Here is a 23,725-nt window from a genome sequence, read left to right as displayed (position 1 = left end):
ACACAACATTAATACCCAATATTTACATATAATATAAGCTTGTTACTAATACAGCTTTTAACATTTTTCTTAAATATTTTTCCTTAACTTCAAGTAATTTGTGCATTTTAAATTGACAACATAAAATATCTGCCAGCAGATGGCAAGAATCACATAGATAAGAAAGGTATCTCGAATGATATACTTGTTTTTTAAAAAAAATAACAATATCATAAGTTGTCGTTAATTGAAAAAGCTTGTGTTGGGCATTAATTATCATGTTTCAGGAGCAGAACATATTCAGATCTTTGATTCAGAAGAACAACTAAAGATGCTTGAGCTGCTTGAATGGTGTCCTGAACAGGGAGGAATTTAAGCATGTGTTGTAGGGCTATCTTGTATCAGGAGATTTGTTTTGAGACTTGCAAATTGAAAGAAAAGAACCGTTTTTCTCTGCTTAACTAAAATTAGAAAAACTGCTCAGACTAAAGACCTTCTATAATACATGTGAAAGACAGCACACTTTTTTCAGTGAACTGATGTATCACCTTAGTGACTGAGTAAACACAGAAACCATCTTGAAATCTCTTTGTCCATTTCTCTCTTGTAAGACAGTATCCACTAAGCCTATACGTTTTGTGATGGGGATCTATATACTTATTTTTGTTGACTTCTGAAACCGCAAGTCTGAAGCTAGTCTTTTTCTCCTTGTGTCTGGCCTGAATCTTTCATTCTGCAGTGCAAACCCATTACCTCTTGCCTTATACACCATGACTAAAGAGTACCTATCATCCTCTTCCTCTTTACGGTGGTCTTGTACATACTAGAAAACTATTATCAAATTCCTCTTCAGTCTTCTCTTCTTTAGGTTAAACAGCTCAACCAGATTCTTTGTGTAGCTCAGATGTTTTAGATGTTGCATTGTTTTCAGATCTTTACTGGGCTGTTTCTAGGTGATAACCGTATTTTTTTCCAAATAAGATGCTACAAGGAAGAACAAGTCTAGATATGTAAAGAGACAGATTTGCTTCGCGTTTCTGATGTGCTAGACCTCTGCTTAAACAGTCCAGTATGATGTTTGCCTTTCTTCTCCATACAACAAGAACCTAACATTTCCATGTGAGTTCACTTTCCTTTAGTGTTTTAATGCAACATCTGGACAAGTCTGTTCTATTGCAGAAGACTGAAGATTTCTTCCTAAAGTATGAAATCTTTTAAACAATATTTAAAGAAGGAGACTAATGAAGCTGAAATGAAGACGACGACTATGCTATCTTAAATTTTTGTGACATTAAATTTTCTTTTAGAAATTGTCTTTTCTTTCCTCTTTAAGAAAATATGTGGTAATTAGCACTCTAGGAAAAGATTTGTTTCTCATCAAACAAAATAATTAGATTTTGAACAAATGGCAGTGCATGCATTTCTACTTATTTTCTTTAGTGGGAAAGTGGATCTGACATTTATCTTGTATTGCATATGCAAAAATGGGAAGCTATCTTAATCATATTTCATCTTCTCTTAATAACTCATTTCAAAAGTCTAATTCAGCTTTTCTTTCTGTTTGATGGGGACAGTACATATTATCAGTTCTCTGTGAAACAAACTTCTATTTTAATAATGTATTCAGTTAGAACTGACAAGACTACTCAGAAATACATGAAACACTAGTGGAAAGTTCCACCTGCAATTTGCTTTCCTTTTTTTTTTTTTTCTTTTCTTTTTTACTATTTTTGTGACTGATCAGCTGAATGACTGCTACTAATACTCTACCTGAAGAGAAGGAAGAGTTAGTTAATTTTATATCTGAAACAGATTTTAATGTGTTTAAGGCCAAACAGATCTGTGGAGATCTGTTCTTTGACTGTTGTTCAACTCATTGTCCTTTAAATGTTTGGCTGATAAAGCACACAGAGAATGCAATACTTCTAGAGAGACATAAGCAGGAGAAGAAGTTGTTCTTTTTTTGTTTCTATAATGATAGAGTGTCCTAAGAATGCACTTACAGAAGACTATAAAACAATAAAAAATGATCACATAAACTTCTTCAGTAGGTTTGTTAGCTAAAAATTAAACTTTACACTGGAATAAACATAATATTCACTGCAAACTTGTTATATATATATACAGACTAGCACAGTACAGAAGAAGCAGCCCCTTCAACTGTGATAATTTTTGTAGTATCGTGGTTCGGCTGGGAAAAAGGGCTTGGTTAATCAATACTTTTTCCATCTCTCTCTTTTTCACTGCAGTCTGCCTCCTGTTAAGGTCAACAGTAGTAGTCTCATTGATTTCATGGTGTGTTATATTGAGTTAGGGCAGACACAACCCCACCTGGATGTGATGTTTGGGTAGCAGAGAGTTTGTGATCTAATACCGTGATAAGGAAGCCATGCATTGCACTTAGTGATGCTCAGAATGAAGGCTTTGATTCTCAAAGCCATCTTGATAAATTAGATAGGTAATACTGAATCTTTTATCACTGCACTTTGTGAACTATCTCATTCTACAAAAACAGTTCAGACAGTCTCAAATGGAAGTATTTAACCTTGTAGTATTTTTCTCTAGGGAATTATCCTCTTCTACCCAATGTTTTTCACCACTTAGAATGCCTTACTGTAATCAGTTAACACATTGGTTTTCCATAGCTTGTTCTCATTGTTACTCAAGAGGAATAACATTTCAATAATTAAAGAAAACCCCCAATATCCTCACCCTAATCTGAGTAATAAATGGTTAGCTTGGTACTAATAAAATTATAGCAAAGGCTAGGTCTGATAATGTCATTCATCGTACTATAAAGATGATAAGTGAATGGAAAAAGATCAAGAAATGCATCATGTTATATGTTGATGAGTGAAGCTTCCAATAGTCACGTAGGCAATATTTCAGACTTCAAGTGTGACGCTTTGTAAAACGATCCTCTCCTGTTGCTTGGATCAAAGTTCTAAATCAATTGTCTTTACTTTGGGGTAGGCAGGATGTATTTTAAAGCAAAGTCTTTTTGCTAAGCTGCTTTACAGTGTAGACCGACTGGAAAAGAACGTCATCAGAACTTTAAGTGATAAGATAAACTGTAAGTGATCTGGCAAATATAAGGGATTGAGATAGAGAGGGTTCTGTTAAAATGGCTTTACTGCAGAGAAATTGTGACATGGAACCATGCTCTCTCATTTCCAAGCAGGAGCAGGTTAATCAAGTAAGGTAATCATGTAGCAAACAATATAGAAGAGTGTAACGCAATCACTGTGTCATAGATTTATAGGTCTGAAGGCCAGAAGAGATTTCTGCTAGTTTGAGGTTTTCCACTGAGCATTATTTTGCAGTGTACATCTGTCCTAGATCATGTATTGTCTGAAAACTTCACTGTTATACGCCATTACATTTCACCTCTCTGCTGAGATAGAGTATTTATATTTAATCAAACACAGCTTGTTCTTGACTAGATAATAACTCGAAGTCTTCTAGTCCTGAAATGGAGGCACAGAGAGAAGTTGCTTCTGCTATCTTTGACAGTTTGTATCAACGGTATATCACTATGCCTGTAAGAATGTGGGCCTAATTTCTTATCTGGATTTACCTGATGTCTTCTCTTTATCTCTTGTTAGGTCTTCTCGTAATAAAATAGAAGCCTCCTCATATACATTGTATTTTCTTTCTGTTCTGGAGGTACATACAGAGCAAATTAAACCAATTTTCAAATGTCTTTAGAAAGGCTAAATATAGTTTCTTGTTTTATGGTACTCATTTCTCAGATAGGTTTTCTGGACTTGCGCTAATTTCTAGCTATTGCTGCTAAAAGGCTTAAAATGATAGTGTTTAGGCAGATGACCTTCCAACAAGTAGGAAAAATTAAACTCCCAGAATTCGGGTGAGATGGCAGTGATGGACTTTTCCCAGAGCCATTTCTTACTTGATGCAAACGTGTGATTCCTGACTTGTGAGTAATTGGGGTATTCAGAAATCTGCTTCCATTCCAACTTGGAGCAAGAGCCAATTTTTCAGATATTGCACACAAACTGGGAATTTCATGAGTGTTTCTTTCAGAAACATTGATGCATAGCATACTAGCTACATTTTTCCTACTTTTAGGCATCTGACATCTTAGATGTATCAGTCATTTCAATAATTAGTGGGAAGGAATAAGCACTTACATGTCAGATAAATCATACTATAGATTAGAAATGTACATTACGATGAGAGAATAACATGCTACTAAAGCATGCTTCTTTCCCTTGATTGTAAAGTCTGGACAACTAAGGTTTAGGTGCCTGAATAATTGCTTAGAGTTGGAGGAGGTGAATCCAGCTACCAGCAGTGTTCTGTAATTCCACAGACTTTACAACAGCAACAAAACTGGGGAAAATGTCAAGCTGGTGGAGCCTCTGAGATCTTAAACTGGTCAGCCTGAGCGCCCTCTGACCAAGAACTGCAGAGGGACTGGGGTTCCTCAGGAGGCTATGAGAAATGTCTATCTTCTGATGAACCTGGTAGGGTGTCATTTCACCTCCTGCCTTTATGATTATGGAGTATCTAGTTTAATCAGCTTCACAGTTTGGGGTTTGCAGTCCACTGGCTATGGACAAGAAGGCTCCACACACAGCCCTTATGTACTGTAAGGGAGATTTTACAGGAAAAGGTACTCAACCAGAGATGTTTTCAGATCTAACGAACCATCCCTTTTCAACAAATTCCTTTTTTCTGCTAGCAGTTTTTCGTCCATCTCTAAACAGAAAGTTCAACACTTCACTATCAAAAACATCAGAAGATGAAATCTATTGATCCAGAACCATTTTTTTTTCCTGACTCTTTGGAGATTTTTTCCAGAGCCAGTGGTGGATTACGGAGACCTTCAAAATGTCAGAATGATTAGTCTGTGATCTTTATATTTATACAAGATTTCTATTAACCTTACAGGAAGAGTCACAAGACTTATAATTAAACTAGAGATTTTTCATTAAAATAATACCAAGTATTATCTTTAATATCTTTCATTTATACAACAATATTTAGAATTTTTGTTACCTTAAACCTCATTTGTGACAGGCTGTCATTATGCAAAAAATCATAAATCTTGATCTTTTAATTAGTACCAGCTTTCTGTGTCATCTCACAACTTCCTGGTGTTATATTCAGAGGTTGCACTGTAGCATTTTGTGTCCCTGGGACAGTACCCTCCATTGTGGAGGATACAGATGGTGGTTATGTTCTTCCATCTCCTGCTCTTCTTTGTTTCTCTTTTCCCTTCTCTCTCCCTCCCTATTCCCCTTCTCCCCTCATTATTTCTGGCAATTTTAGTTCACCCTCTTATTGTTCCTCCCACAAACATCCAGGGGAGAATAGCATGGGAAGAGCAGACCCCAGTATTGGTAAGACAGCATATCATCCATGGTTGCTGCTACATCTCCTGTGCAATAATCATAAATGTCCAAAGATTTGAGTTTCCCTCTTCCATCTAATTGTTCATACAGTGCTCCCTGCCACTGCCAAAGCAGAACCTGGTCCAGATGAAAAATGCCGGTGGAGCAGGAGGTTTGTTTTGTGTTGTTTTGGTTTGTATTTGTTTGGTTTGGTTTTGTGCTGCAGAAAAGCTGAAGAGTTCCTTCTTCCCTACTTTGTTTGGTGTTCCCCAGGATATTCATGATGGATTTCTTTGACTACTTCCCTCTGAATATGCAATCTTGTTTTAATACTCTCCTATATGCTGTCCCAAATTAGTGTTTACATTAAAAATAATACTCCCTCAGGGGAGAATCCCATTAATGCATTTTCAGATGTCTATAAAACTCCTTATCTTATGCAGCAACCCTAACATCAAAGAAAATGTAAGTTCCTAACTTTTATAGGGTTGTGACTGAGTACACAATTACTTTAGGCATCAGGTGAAAAAATGTAGTAGTGTGGGTTTGTTACGGTGTCCACTGCACTACGAGGACCAAATTTTCCACGGGGAATATACAGGCGCATAACCAGGAACCATCCTGTGCTAAAGAAATGCATTGCATGAACCAATGGTGGCAGCCTTCAAGTTTCTGGCAGTGACTTGCTTAAATGTTTCAGCAGTGTGTTGAAGACACTCCAGCTGGGTTTAAAAGTTGGATGCATGTTAGTATTTCTAGGCCACAGTGATTAAAAGGTATGGCTCCCAGGCTAGAAGGCACAGAACTATAGATCTTGTTGAAACAATCTGTTGATCGCTATGACTATAAACAAAAAGCAGTAGCAATGTGATGCCTTCATTCACATAATTTTCTTATTTGTTCACTGGTTTTTGACTCTGCTTTGGAGACATCTGTGACATTTTACCAGTCAAAAACATAGGGATGGATGTGTGAATGAAAAAACAAAACACAGGAACATCTTTGCCTTAAGAATATCTCTGACTTTTGAGTTGTTGACCCACAATCATCAAAGAGGTGTAGGGATCAGCAGATAGGAAAATGGTCTAGAAGCTAGCAATTGATATTTCTGTTCTTGGCTCTGCACAGCACTGTCTTGCTGTAGGTCCCTGAACATGTAATTTCACATTTCTGTTTTTATTTCCTCACTGAGACATTGTTTTTTCTATTTAAGTGGAAGTCATTGCAGCAGGGATTTGCACTTTGTCCTGTGCTGAGTGTGATGGATTCTCTAGAACCTATTGTCAGGGCTAGTTTGCTTCTCCAACTGTCAGCATGTAAAGCAGACATCTATCATCACCAATTAGTCGTATCTGAGAAAGTTCCTTATGCCTGTTAAAGGTGACAGATGCATTTGTCATTATCATATTGTAAAACACCTCCCAAGCTTCTCTCTTTGCCTGGACTCTGCTCCAGCATGACTTTTTTTTTTTTTTTTTTTTCCCCAGGGGCTTTCTCAAAATAGTCTCTGAGGTGGTACTGTCAGCAGAGGTTTTAATAATATTTTCAGTTCTTCATTATGTCATCTCTTTAGTGCATATGCAGTGTAAAAAGCTTTGCACTCAGGAAAGTCTCCCAATTTCCCTGAACAAAGAAATTATTTTGTTCTATTTAGTTCAGTACATAACCTTACACTAACTTGTAAATTCACTTCTGTATGGCGAGAAAGCTGCTTGAGGATTGTCAGCTACCTTTCTCATTCTCCTGTTAGCCATGTGAATAGTTTATGCTGAGTCTCTTGTGTAACCAAGAACGTGTGTTTCTTTATGGTTATTTCTTTATTACACATAAACTTTTTCAGAAGATCACAGTATATGCTCAATATACTCTGCACATAAGTTCATTTTGTATAAACTTATTCAGAAGACAAGGTTGCTCTGAAGTACAAGGTTACTTTGAAGTCATTTGGGAAGGTTTATTGAAAGTTGCAAACAAAAAGTCTCTGGAGGGACTTATATATTTAAGGACCACTTACATTTAGGCTGGTGGAAACTACATAAAAATAAGTGACCTTTCTCTCTAACTCATTTCCATATTATCAGTGTTTATCTTGTAATGTGAAGCTTCCTCAATTCTAGAAGAAAATATTTTCAGAAAGGGTCAGAACCAATGTTCCTGCTTTAAATAGGCTTAAATCAGAGGTGATTTCTGGCAGAGCAGCACATAATAGAACACATCAAAGAAACATATTCCAACATTTTGTTCTTAAGAAGGGCTTTGACATTTACAAAAACATTTTTCATTCAAAAAACAAATTATGAAAACCATATTTTCTTCAGGTACAGATCAATCTGCTCCCAAACTGGTGTTTTACACAAGTGATACCTGCTGTTTCAGTAAAGGTTTCTGTTAACTAGTTGGTTTTTGATCAAGTGGTTTCTACTTATGGTAATCTGCTCTTCGTACTGTGTTTACCACTTAGAGCTGAAAATGTATACTTCATTAAAAACACACATGTAATTCAACTACAAACTAAAAAAAAAAACCAACCAGTTATTTGAAACTCCATGTGGTATATATTTTATATATTTAATTTATATAAACTTCCTCAAAGAAATGTCTTGTGATTTCTTTGCCATTATTGTGATAGGCTTTAGCTAACTAATTTGTTACAAGCATGTTCGCTTGTTTTTAGAGGCAGTTTTTACTTTGCTTATCTAGTTGCTGAAACCTAATCTTAGACAAAACACTGATAAAGACACTTTTAAATTTTTTTAGTTAGCATCCAATGCACTTATTAACTACAGTATAAGAGCTACATGGCTCTGGGGGTTTTGGTTACTATCTGCTATTTAAAGATAGCTATCTGTGCTATTTGAAGGTACAAACTATGTGAAACTGAAGGTTACATATGCTCTTTAAAATATGCAGGAAATAGTTGTTGATCTTTGTCACTGGTTTGTTATTGTTGTTATTATTATTAATTACTTTTACAACATAAAGAAGGATTTGCTGCTATTCAGCTAATAGAATACTTTCTCCTGATCAATTTATTGGAAGTTGTCATATGTGAAAAACATGTTGCTCGGTTTCAGTTTGTTGGAAGAAGTTTATAGCATGATTAAACTGAGAGATTCCTTGTAGGCAAACTTTGATGATGGGAACAAATCAGACTGTCATTTTCTATGGTGTGAAGAAATCCTGTATAATGATCCATAGAGGGCAGGTGATTGGTAGACCCTAAGTTAGCAAATACTTTATCCTTTTTAGGAGCAACATGTCAAATTTTGGCATTGATGCTACATCACTAGTCATGCTTATGCATTTACCTTTGGAGGCAAAATACCTCACATTGTGCAGCTTCTCTGTAGACTTTAGGATGATTTCCACAACAAATGCATATATCTTGAAAAGAGTAAGCAAATGGGCCACAATATTAATCAGTATCAAAGTAAGTCCAAATCCTTTAAAGATAACTCTAGTTTGTTTTTTTTTAATTTTTTTTTTTTTTTAAATTTAGGATTTGTGGAAATTTCAGTAAAGCTGTAAAGATTGTGCTGCTCTAAACAGGAAAAGGACATACCATTAGCATTACAGATATTTGGGGTTTCCACCTGGCTGTCATAATCTCTGCTTTATCCAGACCAAGTATGAGTCATTTACTTTTCATGCAGGCCCCCACTTTTCTCTGACAGTTACGAAAGGAAATGGATATAGCCTGTACCTGTTGAGGAGACGTATTATTGGCTACAATCCATTTACTGATGGCATAGAAATCCATTGCCTTTCACCATAGCTCCTAATGTCATCCTATAAAATATTGTCAAATTGGACCCTGTGGGATTCCCAAGGAAAATATGAGGACACGGGAGAGAGGAGTACCTGTCCCTTGCAATAATCTTTACTCTCAAAAGTTGCAATGTCAAGTGGCTGTTTTTTCATAAAATCTGTGTCAGAAGCATTTCTGAGTCATTCCTCGCCCTGATGTACTCATTGCTGTGTTTTGGGAAATAGGTTGGAGCACTTGTCAGGAGATGGCATTCAAGACAGGTGTTGGGTGAAGGTGGCCCAGGCTGATTTGCCAGTTCGTTCTGTAGAACAGATTTTCTGGTGCAATGTTATTGCTGAGCCATTTAGCATCCTCCTAGCATTTCACTTCATTTAAACATCCATGTTTGGAACAGAGGCAAACTCCCAAATGAATCTTGCCAGTTACCTAATGTTAAAAAACCCATAAAATAAAGACTCTTACTCTTGCAGCCTCGCCTTCTCAAATCACTCAGTCTGCTTACACTAAGAAAAGAGTTTGTTTTTAGACACGGCATAAAGCAGAGTAGACTTGGGTAGATTGTTTTCCCCCAAACCTTCACTGTAATTTTTTCTTAATGAAACTATTTAGGTTTGGGAGGAAGGAAACATGTGAGTCATTGGATAATTTCACATTTGTTTGTAACACGTATTGTGAAGTAGATGTTATTTACTGTCTTCCACAAACATCTGAGAATATCTGATCACTACTGGATCATCCATAGAGAAAGCTTTTCTTCCTTATTTGTGCATGCTTTTTTTCTAATCAGCCCCTTATTCAGGACAGATAAGCTCCTAAATTTACCACTGGCTTTAGGTCCCTGTGCAATTTATGTATTGTTTCTTTGACATAGTTTATGCATTGACTCATTGTGTATATAAATAGAACTAGAGATATTATGACCTTATGTAACACTTAAAAAGTTGGGATCGTTAGCTGTTAAGATACTTCTGCATTTAAGGGAGTGTAAAATTACTGTGCATACATTGGTGTTTCTAATAAGGTTATTCCAGATCACTATGAGAATATTTGTGGATATATATTTGTACATTATGTGAACATTATAAATAGTTATTTGTATTTATGTATATAAAATGCACACATCCACTCCTTGTATGCTAAAGTGATGTCAATGCTTTCAGGCTTTGATTGCTGAAGCAGAAAAAATAGTGCAACAAATTCTTATTGCAGCACTATTTTTCTGTCAGAATTTTTATGTTCATTACCTAGGCACTCTTAGCTCAGTTTCTGGCTGTTTCATTAACCAGTTGTAACATAATTGTTTGCTTAAATGATATCAGTTAACATTCTAGCCTGACTTTTTTCTGCCTGGGGGAGGCCTGGGGGTGGTTAATTTTAGCCTTTATATTTCTGGTGACTGGAACACATATGTTCTCTGTCCCTGCGCAACTGGCATGTTTCACTCATTAACTGTTTATTTCAGCTGCACTGTCTGTTTTCTGCGGGAACTGTGAAGATTTGAGATGCTAATGTACTTTGAAAGACAGAAAACAATCATCTCAGTTATTCCCTTAAGACTGCCAGGCTGGTAGGAAGGCCTTTAATAACCTCAGCTTATGTTTTGTTATATGCTGTTGTTTCAGGTTCAATGGATCCAAAGGACTTTCTGAGGGAAGCACAAATAATGAAGAACTTGAGACATCCAAAGCTTATACAGCTTTATGCTGTTTGTACTTTGGAGGACCCAATTTATATTATTACTGAGCTGATGAGATATGGAAGTCTTCTAGAATACCTTCAAAGTAAGCAAATGACTATAAACTCATTTCAAGGGGTGCCATAGCTGTCAGTTTAGTAAATACACAAACATAAAAGAGAGAAGTATAACACTCTGGTTTAATACAAAAGCTTCATTATTTGTCGTGTGTGGGGATGAGAAAAGAGGAATGAAAGAGGTTTATGAATTTTCGACGTGCCAAAATATTGGAGAAGTAGGACAGAATCACATTCACAGTTTGATTCTTGCCTTATAATGACCCACATTTTTCCACCCGGTTCTATGAGTAGTTGGGAACATACACTGACAGAATAAAAATATAAGCATACAGAAGGATAGGTCATCATATTTCACATGAAATAGAGGCACTTCCACAAAATGTACTTAACAGCTTTGAAATCTATTACTAGGCAGGGACAGTCATTCACTGCGAATTTGTCCCTTGACTATCGCATCAGGGCTGTTATCTCAGCAGCACTTCAAAGTGCTCTTTTGAAGGCAAATAATAATTAAAAATAAAGTTGTAGAGCCTGGAACAGACTAGCATAATGATTGCACTTTAAGTTCACCCCTGCTATTGAGAAATGTTTGATTCTGGTGCTATTACCCATTTTCAGTTTAGCAGATGTCTCTGAGATGCTATATGTCTCTAAAGCTATAATGATCTCTTGAAGACAAAATGTTCACTGCGATTGTCTTGCTAAATTTCTTCTCTGTCTCCAGCCTATAAGGCAAAGCCCTGTGAAATACCACAGAGAGTATTTGGCATGACACATGCCTTCCCCCATCTTCTTTGTGGAACCATTTTTTAAGTGAAGCTCAGTCCAGGGACAATTACAGCTAAAGAAATCTCTGGTAGAGGGACAGCCCCAGGGGGAACGATACAAAGAAGAGGGGACAGAGCATTTAAAGTTTTGTAGGTGTTTAGTGGCCAGACGTAGCAAGGCACAAATTTCCTTTAAATTCTCATCTCTGGTGCCTTTGTGTGCAGATTGCTGCTTATCTGATTGAAAGAGCCTGGCACATCAGGAAATGATTGCTGTGCATGAAAACATTTATTGCACTGGAGAAATAGCTCTGAGAAAGCCAGGATGAGTCACAGCTATTGCAGAGGTGAAAATTGGCCTGTTTATGCACAGAGTACAACGTGTCCAGGACACACCAGTGCCGCAGCCTGCGTGTAGATCAGTTGCCAGCACGTGCACGGCAGCTGCCTTTGCTGTAGGCAGCACATGTACGCAGCCTGATCTTTGCCGAAGCGCTCGTTCCTGTAGCCCTGCATCAGAGAGGCTGTGGAAAGTCAGCTGTTTTCCGGGCAGCTGTCAAGATAACGGTACAAATGGCCAGTTGAAACCCAGCCTAGTGGTATCTCTCCTTGTCTGATGGCCTATGCACAACGGGATAAACAGAACTAGGAGGCAGAGGCAGAGATCCAGGTGCTTTGATAGGTAATGCTCAGAGAAAAGTCATTGCCGTCAGTAAGAGTAATAAGGAAAGTGATTTGAAGCTTGCGTAGAGCTCTGTGACTGGATGTGATCTGTATCGTCTGGCGGTCAGCGCACAGCTCCTGATAAGCGTTCTTGAGGCTCAGCCACTTCAGGAACCAGGAAAACATTTTCAAAAGGCTGCTGTCTCTGTGTACCCTATGGATAAATATGGTAAACTGGAATAGAGGGAAGCTCCAGAGATCATTCTCTGGTTAAATTTCCCTTCCTATAAATGCATAGTGTGTTTTTCCAGCTTTAAAAATTCCTAACATTTCATGCATAGTGACTATCACGTTCCACCATAATGACAGCTGCTTAATAATGATGGGCATGTGAATTCCCTGTGCACCCCGTGAATCTACTTTGGGATACTTCTTGATGAACAGTGCTATGCGGAGTTACTGAGCTGCCACCATACAAGAAAGATGCAACAGAAAACTTTTCTTTGTTATTGGATGTGAATGAAATTGTCATAAATATATGAGTGTTTTTATCAATTCTGATAGACCTAGGGGGAGGCAGTCTTGAAATTCGGTGCATTATTATGGAGGCAATGCTCTCAACTGGGTAAAGTGCTGCTTTATTTATTTATTTATTCATTCATTCATTGTCAGGCATCTGTCAATGAGAATATTTTCCTGTCTTTCCTATATGAGATATTGTGATTGATTGCTTAGAACAGGGTGCAGACCCTAAGCCTTCTTTAATATTTTCTCTAATAAATTTTTCATATAAGGGCAATAGTTTTGTCAAAAAATATTAGTAAAAAAGGACATGGAGGCACTACATTTTCTTTATGGAATAAAGAATAAGCTCTGGGAAGGTTTTATAAATTCACCAATAGTGCCTGGTTTTGAGTGTGAAGTTATACAAACTTTGGGCTTTTGTTGTAGTTTTTTCTCCTTAAAACACTTTAAAACAAACTAAAGCACATGTATACCCATATGCATACAGCTTTAAACTCTTCCAACCTGCTCTGAACCAGCCAGGTGGGAGCTGGATCTGGTCTGGAAACCTCCGTAGTTGTACCTATGCAGCGCTGTGCTTGAACTGGTGTGCTTTGGCTGGCCCAACCTGGGATTTTGGAGGTATAGTCAGAAATCTTTATGAAACAACCACACGTGATTTACACTTCACATCCCAAAGAGACCCGTGATTTCATCCTCTGTCTTTGTGCACAGTTTGTAGCTCCTGATCAGCTGAAGCCCCTCCTTACAGCTTTCCCTTCTTTAGCTCCAGAACAGCAGCAGCGCAGAACCAGCCCACAGGGAGAAACCCACCAAGAAATACTGCAGCAGCCAGGGCAATGGTGGCCTCTTCCCCTCCCTCAGCCCACATGCTAGAGGCAGGAGGACAGCCTGGTCTGGGATCCCAAACTGGCCCCAGTGGAAGAAATAGTCTTTCAGCTGCAATTCCACCATTAGAGGTAGATCTCATCCTTGTCCATTAACATGGTGTACCTGTGTGTCCTGCAGGGAATAAGACAGGGAGGGTTTAGCAGCTCTAACTCCTATTCTGCACTGAAGCAGCTCATAAAACATGAGGCTTATGAGTTATTCTTTTTCACTGTGACATTGCTGTGTTTTGTCTCTTGGAGCAAGCTTATTTCAGGTCAGCCTGGAGCAGCAGCAGAGCAATGACGCACCTGTGCTCAAGTCTGTCTGCATCCTTGTCTGCTTTCACTTCACCAGGAGGTAGTTTGCAGCCTGTGCACATGAAGAAGCAGTGTGAAAGGGAACATGGAGAGAGAGATTTTAAACTAAGTCACGTAAGCTAGTTTCCAAAACACAGGTACTCATGCAAGGTAGTTGTTCATATTTAGTTATTTTCTAATGAAATATGACATAAGCATCATTTGTGGATTTATATCTTTGTCCAATGAGCTGAATAATAAATGTTGATGTCTGCCAGTTATCAGAACTGCAAAACTTCAGAGTGTTATATTATTCTGTGGCCTGGTGATGGATTGTCTTGATGGTTAAGCCATAGATTTTCACAAAGCCTTATTTTTCTCCCTCTCTCTTTTAAAGGTCAAGACAGCTATTAAACATATGTGTGGGAGAGGAAAAGACTTTCTGAGTCAACAAGAGAAGTAAATAATCTTAGTGTTCAATTATCATGACAATGAGTTTAGCCTCAAAAAGGAAGTAGGACAATACGCAAACAGGGCAAATTTAATCATTTAAAATTCATTTATTTTACCTATTCATCTCAGAACATGCAGATGAACAGGAAATTCAAGGCCTGGAGATTGCAGAATAGATTAGTAAACAATGGAATTTCACACTTTTCATAAGGGTTGATTGGAAGGTTAGGTCAGATAAAATGCTAGAACTGGAGTGACGCAAAACAATGCTAAGAGACACTTTCACTAGGAGTCAATTCAAAATAAGCAACAGAAAACTGCCAGCTACAAATCCTTTATTTCTTTACCACAGAGGCAGTAAGGAAAAGTCACCATCCTCAAATGAGAAAGGAGAACTACCAATAAACCTAGCAGCAAACACTCGGTTTTTTGATATTGTTAAGGTTCTGAAACAGAAAGTTGAAACTGTTTTGAGTAGTAGAGGCTAGAGAGGTAGGCACTCATGCTTCAGTGCTGCAGCTTTTGGGTTTGGGCGACAGCAATGCTTAAATATAACACTTATTCGCTTTGCCTAGATTACCTTTGAGTATAAATTCTTTGCTATGAGGAGGTCAGATGTCTCCAAAATGCCTCAAAGCCCCTGAATTTGACTTCTTTCCTTCATTTGTGGAGGCAAGTTGCTCTGCTCAAAGTTCTTCTGCTACTTACTTTGAACAGCCAATCTTTGATTTCTCTATTTCTGGGACTTGCTGATCTTACAGTGGTGGGAATGGTATTGCTTCAGAAAGTTCTACAAGAGAAGCAGGCAGCTTGAAAGCAGCTGAAGGAGTCCTACTGTTGAGTTACAGCAACTGAGATAACAGCGTGCAAGCAGTCAAGTGGACTGGAAAGGGAAAATGAGTTACGCTTGACAGCAGATGGTATATTTCCTAGTAAGAATTATTGGTAAACAGGCAACCAGCATAATTTTGTTCTTCTCCATCTTTAGTCAGCTTTGGCTACACCCAGTGAGTAGTGACATTAACTCTTATTCACAGTGTGGAAGGGGTTATGCACTTTTCAGAAAGGCAAACATCTGCATTACTATCGGTAGACAAACACCTTTTCCTTTGGACTGTGTCCGAAGCTCCTTCCAGGCCTAGATCAACTGCTGCATTTAGTATCTATGCTTTTAGAGAGAATGGGGCAGGCATTGTTACTCAGTTATTGCGAAACTAGCTGCATGACTTTAAGTAGTGTCATTGACTTTACATAGTGTCATTCACTAACCTCTGTCATTTGTTCAGGCTGTTACTTTATTGTATTGCATGGTTTTGTTGATTTGTGTTGGCTATTTGAACCAGTCACCTGTTATTTATATCTGAATACTGTAAATATTATGTTATCCTTGTCATCTTCTTTTTAAACAGAAGATGCGGGCTCCCAAATCTTCCTGCCACATCAAGTAGACATGGCTGCTCAGGTGGCTTCCGGGATGGCTTACCTTGAATCTCAGAACTATATCCATCGGGATCTGGCAGCCAGAAATGTTCTTGTTGGTGAACACAGTGTTTACAAAGTAGCAGACTTTGGACTTGCAAGAGTTTTTAAGGTGGGTTGTCAGAGGGTGAACTGGCTCTACTTTAACTCTGGGGAACAGGCGCAGGAGGTCAACTAAAGGACAAACTGTAGCCTCGGAATTGCTGGGTTCAGGCAAAAGGCATGCCCAGGGAGAAAAGGACCCCAAACTTGTTCACTTGAATCCTCTACTTGCGTTATCCCATCTGAGGTTAGAAGCCTCCTGTGCCTTTGTGTCAGTCTGAAGGTGGCATCCAAGTGTCTGCTTCCCACTCAGTCACCAAGGAAGGAGCCTGGCAAGCCATACCCTTTGCTGCACAACCTTTATCCACAACACTCATGTCTGCTGCATGGAGAGACATCACAGTAATTTTTCCAGAATTATATTCCTGAGCTTGTAAGGGAAGGTATATAAAGATGTATTGACAGCTAGTCTCTCCTTGTTCACTTCCCTACTGCCTCCGTGATGCTTGCAAGTACAGGTAGTAATCATAAAAGAACCTTATTCCTCTCCACGACTAACAGCAGAATTCATAAAGTGAGCTCTCAGAGCTTTAAATATGATGCAATTTCAAGTTCTTTGCCATTGCACTGTTTTTTTTTCCTCCGGCCCTTGAGCATGTAGAATACCACTAACGCTGATCAAGATCATAGAATTGTAGAATCATAGAATAGTTTGGGTTGAAAGGGACCTTAAAGATCATCTAGCTCCAACCCCCCCTGCCACGGGCAGGGACACCCTCCACTAGACCACGTTGCCCAAAGCCCCATCCAACCTGGCCTTGAACACTTCCAGGGATGGGGCATCCACAGCATCTCTGGGCAACCTGTGCCAGCGTCACATGACCTTCCTCATAATTTCTTCCTAACATCTAATCTAAATCTACCATTCTTCAGCTTAAACCCATTACCCCTTGTCCTATCACTCCGTGCCCTTGTAAACAGTCCCTCTCCAGCTTTCCTGTAGGCCCCTTCAGGTACTGGGAGGCTGCTATAAGGTCTCCCTGGAGCCTTCTCTTCTGCAGGCTGAACAACTCCAACTCTCTCAGCCTGTCCTCACAGGAGAGGTGCTCCAGCCCTCAGATCAGCTTCGTGGCCCTCCTCTGGACTCTCTCCAACAGCTCCATGTCTCTCCTGTACTGGAGCCCCCAGAGCTGGATGCAGTACTCCAGGTGGGGTCTCACAAGAGCGGAGTAGAGGGGCAGGATCACCTCCCTCGACCTGCTGGTCACGCCTCTTTTGATGCAGCCCAGGACACGGTTGGCTTTCTGGGCTGCAAGCGCACACTCCCGGCTCATGGTGAGCTTCTCATCTGCCAACACCTCCAAGTCCTTCTCCTCAGGACTGCTTTCAATCCATTCCTCGCCCAGGCTGTAGTTGTGCTTGGGATTGCGCCGACCCATGTGCATCAAGATCACCCTAGAAAAGAGCTGTGATTTAGAAATGAGATTTCCTACCTCTGAAAATGATTTGTTTAGAGTTGGAAAGATTTGATTTGCCATATTTTATGTATTTCAATATGTAATCCATAATTTCTGAGGTCTTATTATTGTTTTTATTGATTTATGTTCTTGCACTGATAAGGAAAAACAGAGAAAAAAGCCCTCTGCCTCTCGTTTGTTTTTTCCCATTCAAGCAGCAGAAATTGAAGTTCATAACAGAGTTGGATTTATTACATACTAAAGTATAGAATAATGGCTTGACAATGGCATCAAGGGACTTTGAAAGTGCTTTTTGCTTAATTTTGATTCTTCTAGTTATGCATAAGTTCAGATTGCACATTTTTTAACATGAAAAATATATATTTTTAAATGAACAATGCTTTACAATGGATATTTCTCCTCTGTCCTCACTAGAGATGGTAATAATTTACAGCTGCTGGCATTTCTTGTTAAAACTGAACTTTACTAAAATACTCTGTCATAGAGTCATCTTGGCAGACTTTCTTAGGAATCTTCTGCCTCCCAAGCTACAGCACTAACGTAGTCACACGCAAAGATCCCAAAGGGGTAGGTGTGAGAAATGAAATCTGTATGCATTAATTAGCATAATGAAATAATTTCTTGTTTCTAGAGATAAGTATTATGGTCAAGATGCCAACTGTATCAGTATGTAGGTACAAAACACTAACGACCAGTCTTTTCAAACTATAGGGCATTACAGCTGGGAAACATACATTCTGTATTAAAAACAATCAATCAAACAAAATTTTGTACACATTTGCCTGGATTTGCATGCAAAAAACCTGACCAAGGCTTGGATGTGACTGATGTACACTAAATTAGGTTTAGGAATTAAAGAGAGAATAAATGTTCACAAAGTTTAGATGTCTGTGCTATAAAACTTTAAGGACACAATTCTACAAATTTGCAAGTAAACAATTTTCCTTTTTCTATGTGTCTTTCATCTTCACTTTACATGCATTAATTGGACCCACTGTAAGGTAATATGTTAATGTGAATCACTTGGAGTTTGTTCTTTGGTACCTGAAACCTACGTAAGTGATTGTTATCAAAGTCAATGGCCCTTCAACACCTTAATAAATCACACAAGAAAGGTTACGAAATTCATTAGCTCTTGCTCTTGCCTCTTCTGTTTGCTGAAGACCAGACGTGGAGCCATGTGGTCTCTAGTGTCAGCAGGATGCTTACACTGCTGCTCCTGATAGACTTTTGAAATCTTGCATGCCAGGTCCAGAATTCACAGTAGCAGGTCGTAATTAATCACAAGCCACTCCAACACTGCGTGCTCGCTTGAAATGATAGATGTTTTAGAAAAGCCTCTGATGAACGGTAGCATTTCTCAACTGTGAAGCCCAATTCAACAACAGACTTCAGTAAGTGCATGCTTTAATACCATGAAAGGCAAGTGCTCAGCTAAAAGAGGATAAGATTAAGCACACTCTTGCTTTAGTCAGGTGCTTAAATGCTTTACTGAAGCAAATCTGAAATCAAGCTTGCTTTGTTTTACCCATGACAGGTAGAAAATGAAAACGTATATGAAGCTAGGCCCGAAACTAAACTCCCAGTGAAATGGACAGCCCCGGAGGCAATCCGCTACAACAAATTCAGTGTTAAGTCGGATGTCTGGTCGTTTGGAATACTTCTGTTTGAAATAATCACCTACGGGAAAATGCCTTACGCTGGTAAGTGCTTTTAGCTAAAGAATGATGTCTAATGCTTTCTCGGTTTAAGAATGACAAACAAAAAACCATTGAATGCCTATCCTATGGGCATGTTAAAGGGTTAAAACTGTAAATACAGAAAGAAGGCTGTTCAGATGAGGCTCGTTTAGTGGGTCAGACCTTCTGGCTGCCCCAGGCTCCCTGGAAGCTTTCCAAAGGCTGTGATTAGCAGCCATTCAAGCTTTCTCTGCTGGACTCAACCAACATTGCACAGCACCTAAGCCAACTGGCTATTTCCCTCCAGCATCTGATCAAAGATGCCAGTTCTTGGAATGTGAAAAAAGTGAAGGTTTTTCTGTCCCCATCATGCCCTTGTTTGGTTTTTTTGTTTGTTTGTTTGTTTGTTTTTTGTTGTTTTTGTGGGTTTTTTTTAATTTATATTTTTGAGGATACTTATGGAAGAACAGATTATTATGTGTGAAGTGCTGCACAGGCACTTCAGGAAGAAGATGTCTGAAAAATGAATCAGGATGTTTTTACCCCCTTCCCTTGCATTTGACTATTGTAATGGAGAGTCTTCATAAAGAGAAGGATCACAAGAATTAGGAATAAAATGTCACCAACCTCAAAAGTAGATTTAATGGTACAAGAGCAGCTATTACTGCTAGCACTATGAGAAATGCTCAGGGAACCATGGCTCCAATAACACAAGATATCAGTGAAATGATTGACTGTGACTCATTTTGTGCTGGTGAGGAGAACACAAGGGAAGGACTAAAGCAGAAAAAAGTTATGCTGCATCTGTACAGGCCTGAGGGTTGGTGTGTTCACCATAAACTACATTTCACAGGGTCCCAAACTGGTATTTCCTGTAAAAGGAAAAAATGATTTTGCTTTTTCATTCCCACCCTCACCTCCTCTGAAACCATTCTGAAAAGAAAAGAAATAAAACAAAGCCAAAATCCTCAACTCTTTTTTATATAAACCATAGGTGTGTGCATATGCAGACACAAAGGTAAATAAACTATTCAAGTATAAAGGATACGTAACACCATGATTCTCGGTATTGTCTGAAAATATGTTCAGCATTATCCCTTGCCAAAGGCATAGTTTACCTGTAATTTTACAATAGAAAATGTCCTTTTGCCATGACTACTTGCTTACTTGATATTACTTTCAGGAGTTTGTCTTCAGTAATCAGTTAGGAGAAGAGGTTATGTTGATCCATGGTGGCAGTGGGTAATGTACAGAGGAAATGCCATTCATAGATCCAGGGAAAAGAAGTAACGATTATGCAATTCAAGATTTAATTTAAAGAAAATTGAAAGAGAATGGGACAATAGTCTTAATATATAAAGGTATAGCAAAGGTAGGGGGGTGGTTTCTTCTCCATGACTCGTGGTGACAGAGCAGGCAGGATGCCATTGCATAGCCGCATCAGAGGAAAATTAGGGCTGACGTTAGGGAAAACTTTCTAAATGTGAGGAAATTTCAGCAGCAGGACAGATTTTCTTTGGAGATTTTGGAGTCACTGAGACTAGAGGGATTTAGGAACAATTCAAGAGAAATAGATGTCAGAAAATTTTTGGCAAACCCAGGTGGCAGAGGAAAAGCCTCACACCCCAATGGACCCTTTTGCTATGCCTCTCAGGTGTTGCAGCTGGGGCGAAGAGACTGGGAAGGGCTGGAGTTGGCTTTTAACTGCTGTTTTGGGATCCTCCAGTGCCTCCTGTGTCCTGTTGCCATTGAAGGGGGTCTGCTAGGGCCAGCTCTGCCCTCAGCCTGCACATGTGCCTCATGGACGGGGAGGGCATCCTGTTGCCTCGTCTCTGTAAGAGATAGGAGTCACTAAGTAGATCCCGAGTAGTCCGACGAACTCCTTTTGGCTTGCAGGTATGCCAGGACACCAGGTGATCCAGATGCTGGACAAGGGGTACAGACTTCCCCAGCCAGAGACCTGCCCAACGCCGCTCTACGAGCTGATGCTGCAGTGCTGGAGCGCGGAGGCAGGCGGGCGGCCCACCTTCGAGGCACTCTGCGGGCAGCTGGAGTGCTACTTCGAGACCAACTCCTCTTCCTATGCCCTCGCCCAGGCCGTGGTGAAATGAACCCCCAGGAGGGGGCTGAGGGACAGATGCCAGTGGGCACGGGTGAAAGGGGTGTGTGAAATCAGTCTAACCTCAGACGTGGAGGTTATTAGGGGGTGCTGAGAAATTGTGGTACGTTTTCATCCCCACGCTGATACACAAAGACACTTAAAATTTTTGCTGCTGGCAAGTGTTTTGCAAGACTGAGCATCAGAAAGCTGGAGGGGTGGGGGCTTATAAAAAATAAAATGTCTTCTATTTATTTTTTAAATAACAGATCGCAAGAATGAACAAACAAAGTAAGTGTTATTCAATAACCATTGTAGACTTTTGTAATTTATTTCTTTATTGGAATAATTATTTGCTATTGCTTAGATTTTTGATTCCTACCAGGTTGTTCACATGAAGGAATGTGATGGTTCTGCACAGCAGGATCTGTGCTTCTAGAGAGCCACACTGCCCAGGTCACAGAAGGCAGGGACTGGGAGAATGCAGAACCGCCCACTGTAGGAGAAGATCAGGGTCAAGAATATCTAAGGAACCTGAAGGTGCACTAGTCCATGGGACCTGATGAGATGCATCCGCAGGTCTTGAGGGAACTGGCGGATGAAGTGGCCAGGCCACTCACCATCATATTTGAGAAGTCCTGGCAGTCTGGCAAAGTTCCCGCTGACTGGAAGAGAGGGAACATAACCCCCATTTTTAAGAAGGGTAAAAAGGAAGACCCAGGGAACTACAGGCCGGTCAGTCTCACCTCCGTGCCTGGCAAGATTATAGAGCAGACCCTCCTGGAGACTATGCTCAGGCACATGGAAAATAAGGAGGTGACAGCCAACACGGCTTCACTAGGGACAAATCGTGCCTGACAAACCTAGTGGCCTTCTATGATGAGGTTACAGCATTGGTGGATAAGGGAAGGGCAACTGGTGTCATCTACCTGGACTTCTGCAAGGCATTTGACACTGTCTCGCACGACATCCTTGTCTCTAAATTGGAGAGACATGGATTTGATGGATGGACCACTCGGTGGATAAGGAATTGGCTGGGTGGTCACACTCAGAGAATTGTGGTCAACCGCTCAATGTCCAAGTGGAGAACGGTGACGAGTGGCATTCCTCAGGGGTCGGTACTGGGACTGGCACTGTTCAACATCTTTGTCGGCAACATGGACAATGGGATCGAGTGCACCCTCAGCAAGTCTGCTGACGACACCAAGCTGTGTGGTGTGGTCGACACACTGGAGGGAAGGGATGCCATCCAGAGGGACCTTGACAGGCTGGTGAGGTGGGCCCATGCGAACCGCATGAAGTTCAACAAGGCCAAGTGCAAGGTCCTGCACGTGGGTTGGCGCAATCCCAAGCACGACTATAGGCTGGGCGAGGAATGGATTGAAAGCAGCCCCGAGGAGAAGGACTTGGGGGTATTGATTGATAAGAAGCTCAACATGAGCCGGGAGTGTGCGCTTGCAGCCCAGAAAGCCAACCGTGTCCTGGGCTGCATCAAAAGAGGCATGACCAGCAGGTCGAGGGAGGTGATCCTGCCCCTCTACTCTGCTATTGTGAGACCCCACCTGGAGTACTGCATCCAGCTCTGGGGGCCCCAGTACAGGAGAGACACGGAGCTGTTGGAGCGAGTCCAGAGGAGGGCCACGAAGCTGATCAGAGGGCTGGAGCACCTCTCCTGTGAGGACAGGCTGAGAGAATTGGGATTGTTCAGCCTGGAGAAAAGAAGGGTCCAGGGAGATCTAATTGCGGCCTTCCAGTACCTGAAGGGGCCTACAGGAAAGCTGGAGAGGGACTGTTTATCAGGGAGTGTAGTGACAGGACAAGGGGTAATGGGTTTAAGCTGAAGAAGGGTCGATTTAGATTAGATGTTAGGAAGAAATTCTTTCCTGTGAGGGTGGTGAGGCACTGGAACAGGTTGCCCAGAGAGGCTGTGGAGGCCCCATCCCTGGAAGTGTTCAAGGCCAGGTTGGATGGGGCTTTGGGCAACGTGGTCTAGTGGAGGGCGTCCCTGCACGCAGCAGGGGGGTTGGAACTAGATGATCTTTAAGGTCCCTTCCAACCCAAACCATTCTATGATTCTATGAGTTCTCTCACAGTAAAAAAAATACAAGTAATCCCATGACTGTGGTGATGGCAGAATCACAATTAATTGATTAGACTTGAAGTACATGTGCTTTTGCTATATCAGAAAATAAAACCGATGTTCATGGGAGAAAAGGAATTATTTTGTTTTGTGGTTGCAAAAAGTGATCTTTCTAGTTTGTCTACTGTTCCTCTTTTATAAGAATAAACACAATTATTTTTAGATTCTTGAAGCTGTTTGTTCTTAATGTTGTTAAATGGTGCCATGGAACCGAGGAGTTATTGTCTATTGAAGTGTAAGGATTTGTTTTATAGTTCTTAATTTTAGGAATATTGGAGGAAAAGATATTTTAACATTAACTCAAGACTGATTTAGCCTTTCAGAGTGATGCCCTTTCCTATCTTGCTGCCTAAATCACAGACCCTCTCCAACAGG

The 23,725-nt window shown here is 40.1% G+C and overlaps 1 protein-coding gene across 1 annotated transcript in view; it reads left to right on the top strand.

Moving 5' to 3' along the window:
- The window catches only part of FRK (fyn related Src family tyrosine kinase), a 55,789-nt gene extending 32,281 nt beyond the window's left edge, over window positions 1-23,508 (top strand). The window contains exons 5-8 of the mRNA XM_010305905.2: window positions 10,728-10,886; window positions 15,844-16,025; window positions 18,971-19,136; window positions 21,009-23,508. Coding sequence (XP_010304207.1) covers window positions 10,728-10,886; window positions 15,844-16,025; window positions 18,971-19,136; window positions 21,009-21,223 — 722 coding nt within the window. The 3' untranslated portion in view covers window positions 21,224-23,508. The remainder of the gene's footprint in view (window positions 1-10,727; window positions 10,887-15,843; window positions 16,026-18,970; window positions 19,137-21,008) is intronic.
- Window positions 23,509-23,725: the final 217 nt, after the last annotated feature.

This window comes from Balearica regulorum, chromosome 3, assembly GCF_011004875.1.
Source record: "Balearica regulorum gibbericeps isolate bBalReg1 chromosome 3, bBalReg1.pri, whole genome shotgun sequence".
NCBI lineage: Eukaryota > Metazoa > Chordata > Aves > Gruiformes > Gruidae > Balearica > Balearica regulorum.
The sequence above is the reverse complement of the archived record's forward strand: the minus strand, read 5'-3'. Positions and strand labels throughout refer to the sequence as shown.